Genomic DNA, 5,562 nt, shown 5'->3' with positions numbered 1-5,562 from the left:
AACTTTCTCCGACGTGTTCCCGAAGAAAACGCATGGCCTCGCGTAATCCTTCACGCCGTTTCCAATGTTTTCGTTTTTGATTATAGCTATATGGCGTAAATAAACACTCTCTGGCCCGCAGCCCTATATTCCATGTTTAGAGAGAACCCTGCCACACGCACGCACAAGCACACCCCCCTCCCACCCGCTATCCAATCCTTACACGGGGAAAGCGTCGGCGGGGGGTCAAGAGGAAAAATAGCCTCATATATATACACCCGAACGGTGATTTCTTGCTCCGAGTCCCCTCCATTCTTTGCTACACTCCTTGAGTGTCACCGGAACTGGGAATTGTCTGTGCTTCAGGGCCAAAGCAGTACTACTATCACTTGAAATGGCACCCAAGAAGGACCCCAAGGCTCCCGCCAAGAAGGCCGAACCAGCACCGGCACCGGCACCGGCACCTGCACCCGAGCCAGCCCCTGCTCCTGCGGCTCCCGCTATCGACCTGTCCGCCGTCAAGGTACGATGAATGTGAAGGATTCATGTGGGCTGCTGTGGGGAGGGATGGAGGTAGGATGCCGGCTGCTCAGGAGAAGCTGGGATTGGACTTTTCCACTCAGACAGATCTAGATTGTTGCAGGTTCCTAAATTGAAAGAGACTCCTGGGGGCCAAATAAGCCAAGTTTCCTCATCTGCGTTTCATAGTTTGTAAGGGAGGACAATGTGAGGAAAAACAGAGGACTGCTGTGACTCATTTGGCTGCATAAATCAGTTTATGCTCAGGACAGATCCTGACATATTTATGTGAACATCTTTAAGCAGATGCACAATTCATAGTGAGTTAGTGAGAACAGCTGCAGGTCTGAAGGACCTAACTCACAGTTGTGCAGAATGACTGGAACTGTGGCTTACAGAAAACATCCTGGGCTCATAATATGTTGTAATTTTTCATATTATAACCTAATGTCCCTAATATTTTTCTCAAGCTTTTTACTATTCTTTCACTTTTCTAATTGTAATATTTTGGGCAATGCTCTGCTGGTAAATGGAAAGAAGGCAGAGAAAGAATTTTCTTGCACAGTGCAACTGAATGTTGAACCAAATGTTTCACTGTGCATATGACAATGAAAATTGCATATTGAATCATGAATGATTTAGACCACGCCCCCAGGCCCTCTGGATTGGACTGCCAGAGTGGTGACTAATGTGTGATGGTAATGCAGTGGCACCAAATCTGGACATGTTAATGTAGCTAAAGATGGACCTCCACAGATCAGATGCCACCTAAATTTGGCAAAGAGACAAGTTTAATGCCAGTTTATACGTGATTGTTTAGGCTAGATTAAATGGGAAATGCCTGGCTTTGTTGGTCTTCTGAATAAAAGTGTTTGCATTGTTAAATACATGGCACATCAGTACTTTTGATTTCTGCTGTTTGATACTTAAAATGCTGCTTTGTATCGGCTTGTAGGTGGAATTCAGCGCAGACCAGATTGAAGGTAGGTAAACCTCATCCTGCCTTTGCGCTTACATGACATTAAATGCAGTCCATAAAACACAATGTGAGGTGCTCAAACATTGACATTAGCTTATTTTCAACCTACGATAGACGTGACAACAGGTGAAGTGTGACAGATGGTCACCTCAGTCACTTTTGTGTTTTGACATTCCATGAAAATATCAAATGTCCTGTGAAATCTGATAGTAGATAAATAGAGCTAAGAAACCGTTCAAATGTGCAGTCAATTTATACTTTTAAAAGATGTTACAAAAAAGTATGTTTTCAGAAGGATTATAAAAACTTCACTCCTACATCATGAAAAGGCATCAATAATATGGTGGTCTTCAATACAAAATCATAGTTTCTTGGCTAAATTCCCGGAAAGTTGTATGAAAATAGTTAAAATGTTGAAAAAACTCCAGTTGTCAGTGCAACATTTTGCAAATAGTGCATGTAAAGTATATTGTGCACTAAAAATAGGCACACTTTCATTTCGAAATCAGCTGATTAATTTCATTTTCACGTTTAATTAGAACAGATAAAACTAACACTGTAAACTAGCAGGTCTCTGGTTAAAAAACATTCAGATCATATGGCATTAATCAGCTACATTTAATGACCAAAGGCTCAGGTGTCGCAAAGCAGTCCAACCACTCCCTCTGTCCTGATTTTATCTTCAGCTTGTTTACTAGCTGTTTGCAGGTGACTTGAGACTGTGTGTCACTGGACCAGTGATATCGAACTGCGAGCCAAGAGGCTAAGAGCCAAAGTAAAATCTGCAGCTCAATCCAGAGATTAAAGAGCGAGGAATAGTGAAATGACGGTGCAGAGTTTGACAACACCTGTGTGGGGCTGGATTGAGAGCAGACCTATAGTCTGGGCGGCTGCTTGTTACACTGCAGTCAGCATTCCCTACTTTTACTCAGCTCACCCACAGAGGGCCTTGCCTTTTAAAGGAGGGGTTCATATTCTCAGCTATGTTTATCAATTCCAAGGTGGTCTTTTAAAGAGCCCATAGCCCTGCTGAGAGAGAGAGAGAGAGAGAGGAGACAGCTGAGCTAGAAATAGTATGGAGGGGGGGGGGGGGGGGGGGGGGGGTTGACGGAGTTTGGTAGTCTATTTAGCCAATAATACCACAACCTTTTGCGATGTCTTGTACTGTTATAGGTTTCCCTTGTCAGTGTGTGGAATACTTACCTCCACCTGCTGGCAGGCGTGTAGCCACCGACTGTAGTTGTTACTATTTTTTGAAAATATTTACAAGAATTTTCTTGCCAAATTTGAGGTATTTTTTTTTTTTAATAAAATTTTTAAGGAATACTTTTAAGGACTTACTAGAATTTTCTTCCTGAAGGTTTTGCAAATTTTCAGAAATTTGGGGAGGGTTTTTGCTGAATTTTTGGATTTTTTTTTCCAGACAAGAAAACAATACTTTTTGGTGCCCGTAAATGAGGACAACAGGAGGGTTAAAAGATTTGAGAAGGAAAGCAAAAAAAATGAAAAGAAATACTTTTCCCAGCAACTAAAATACTGAAAATAAATAAAGTTAGTGCTATGTTTATGTCATTTAATGTAAAAGTATGCAAGTAAATGTAAAAGATTTCACCACTACGTACATCAGCTGTTGGTCTTTCATTGTTATATTTGGAACTGCAGATGTAACTTTGTAAAGGAATGGCCAGGTAATATTTACAGCTTAGAGTAGCCTAAAGAAAAATACAGCATAAGATGGAGGTTTTAGAAGTTCAGTTTAGTCATTACAAACCTGAGCCGCTCTGATATGCACACACAGAAACACGACTCCCAAAATGACAATGAAAGCATTTGATCATCCTTTTCTCCTTCCATTCAACAGACTACAGGGAGGCCTTTGGTCTGTTCGACAGAGTTGGTGACAACAAGGTGGCCTACAACCAGATCGCTGACATCATGCGCGCTCTGGGACAGAACCCCACCAACAAGGAGGTGAACAAGATCCTGGGGAACCCCACTGCTGACGGTAAGAGACACATATTCAGTCGGTGTTCTGTCACCGAATTCATGAGGTGATGTTGTGGTTTTACATAATTCAGATATTCAGGATTGTGAGGTGCAATATATTATTCATAAATTTGATCATTTCATGCAAAACGCCCCAAAAAGTGCAGTGATCCAGTGTTTAACAAGGGGACTGGAACACCACTGTAGACTGTTGAATGTAGAATACAAGATACTACCTCTGTTCCTGTTAATGATAGCGATAAAATGAATTATTTTTAGGCTGTTTTTGTATAGATGTCAGTGTAATCTGCAGTCATTAATAATAATCAATATAACTCAGACACATTTTACTATAAGTGATCTTTAGTTAAGAGTAAATAAACAGTAAATCATGGCTTTCTTTTTAGTGATAACTAAATATCTTCATGATGTTATCACTGTTTTTGGTGAAATTTTTGTACCTATGCAGCCAATCTGGAGTTTTAGTCTGTTAGTTTGCTTTTTTCTAAACTCAGAAATTGTACTTTCCTACTGAATTACTATTACGCAGCACCTGTGCTTTCAGTGTCTCTAGTGTGGTCTGTGTCAGCAGGTGGTGGTCACATGACCTCTTTGTCCTCCATCATGACTTTGCAGAACTCGTTTTAAAGTAATAGAAAGTTAAAAAATACCTTACTGATGCACATGGAGGTTACCTGTGTGGTGTCTGCTGTGTGGATGTAACCGACTGTCTTCTTTGGTGCAGACATGGCCAACAAGAGAGTAGAGTTCGAGGGCTTCCTGCCTATGCTCCAGACCATCATCAACAGCCCAAACAAGGCAGGATTTGAGGACTACGTTGAGGGTCTGCGTGTCTTTGACAAGGAGGGCAACGGCACAGTGATGGGTGCTGAGCTGCGTATTGTCCTGTCAACACTGGGTGAGCGAGGCCAGACCGCTGTTTCTAAGCATCTGTGTGTGTGTGGGGGGCGCGTTGTGAGTTGTTAATATGGGATGTCTGCTGCCTCCCCCTACAGGAGAGAAGATGACTGAGGCTGAGATTGATTCCCTCATGGCAGGACAGGAGGATGAGAACGGCTGTGTCAACTATGAGGGTAAGCCACAAATTACAACATAATTTTTAGCCCATTAAGCAACATTAACTGTGTTATAGAGACTATCTCAGCTGTTAAACTGACATCATTTGGCGATTTAATTACTCTGCTCCTCACTCGCTCACTTCTCCTCTCCTCTTTTCTTCCTCTCTGCTGCCCTCGTCTCCTCCTGCAGCCTTTGTCAAGCACATCATGTCTGTGTAAGGACCCTGCCACTGCGGTGGTGAACATCGTATATGTGCAGACCCCATGGTGTCGCGACATCCACTCGCTGTTTCCTGCACCATCTGTGGAAGCAGGGGGAACAAAGGACTATGAGATGTCATTTCCTGAACCCTTCTTTTATTTTGTTCTACACTTTTTTTTTTTTCCTTTTGTCCAACTGGTGCTTTTTTTCCTCTCCTCCTCCCGCCCCTGCTATTTGGGAATCTGTCCCAATTTCCCACGAGGCGTTTCTCTCCTCATCTTCATCCGAGTCCCCCCCAGTGTCATTGGGGTCTTTTGTCGTCACAGAGGAACAGTGATGGAGGAGAAGGCGGAATAATGATGACCATCCCCTCCCACTTTCTGTCTGGCTGGCTCTCTGTCTGCCAGTGAAATGACTGGTTTGGCCCAGGACTGGCCATCAAAACAAATCCACTCCTCACCCAACCCATCCCTAAGTCTTAACTTATTGTCTCCTCTGCTCTTTCACAATAAACTTTTCACACTCCCATTTTATTTCCCAGTTTTTGACTCTATTTCATGATACTGATATTTAAGAAATTAAGTTAGCCAGATGTATGTTAAAATACCAGTTTGTCATTTCTGTTACCACTTGTCATTTTTACAGTTTTTATACAGGCTAAACAAAAGAGATAGCATTTGCTAGTGAGCATCAAAGGTGCTACTAAGAAGAGTGCTATCTTTGGAGCGAATTGGATTCCTTTAACCCTCCTGTTGTCCTCATTTACAGGCATCAAAAAAATATTGTTTCCTTGTCTGAAATAAAATAAAATAAAATTC

General features: G+C 42.2%; 1 protein-coding gene across 1 annotated transcript; it reads left to right on the top strand.

Moving 5' to 3' along the window:
- Positions 1-265: 265 nt before the first annotated feature.
- myl1 (myosin, light chain 1, alkali; skeletal, fast) lies at positions 266-5,277 on the top strand. Its single transcript, XM_022193446.2, has 6 exons — positions 266-502; positions 1,454-1,481; positions 3,339-3,482; positions 4,209-4,382; positions 4,480-4,557; positions 4,733-5,277. Exons 1-6 carry the CDS (start codon positions 374-376, stop codon positions 4,759-4,761), a joined length of 582 nt encoding a protein of 193 aa, XP_022049138.1. The 5' UTR covers positions 266-373; the 3' UTR covers positions 4,762-5,277.
- The last annotated feature ends 285 nt before the right edge of the window (positions 5,278-5,562 follow it).

The sequence above is a fragment of the Acanthochromis polyacanthus genome, chromosome 14, assembly GCF_021347895.1.
Source record: "Acanthochromis polyacanthus isolate Apoly-LR-REF ecotype Palm Island chromosome 14, KAUST_Apoly_ChrSc, whole genome shotgun sequence".
In the NCBI taxonomy this organism is placed as follows: domain Eukaryota; kingdom Metazoa; phylum Chordata; class Actinopteri; family Pomacentridae; genus Acanthochromis; species Acanthochromis polyacanthus.
This window is presented reverse-complemented; position numbering and strand designations above follow the sequence as displayed.

Bases quoted from the DNA above. Each gene is read 5' to 3' on its own strand.
- myl1 (XM_022193446.2), top strand. From the start codon at position 374: ATGGCACCCAAGAAGGACCCCAAGGCTCCCGCCAAGAAGGCCGAACCA. The intron at 3,483-4,208 runs GTAAGAGACACA...TCTTTGGTGCAG, and splicing joins GGGGAACCCCACTGCTGACG to ACATGGCCAACAAGAGAGTA. The intron at 4,383-4,479 runs GTGAGCGAGGCC...CTCCCCCTACAG, and splicing joins TATTGTCCTGTCAACACTGG to GAGAGAAGATGACTGAGGCT.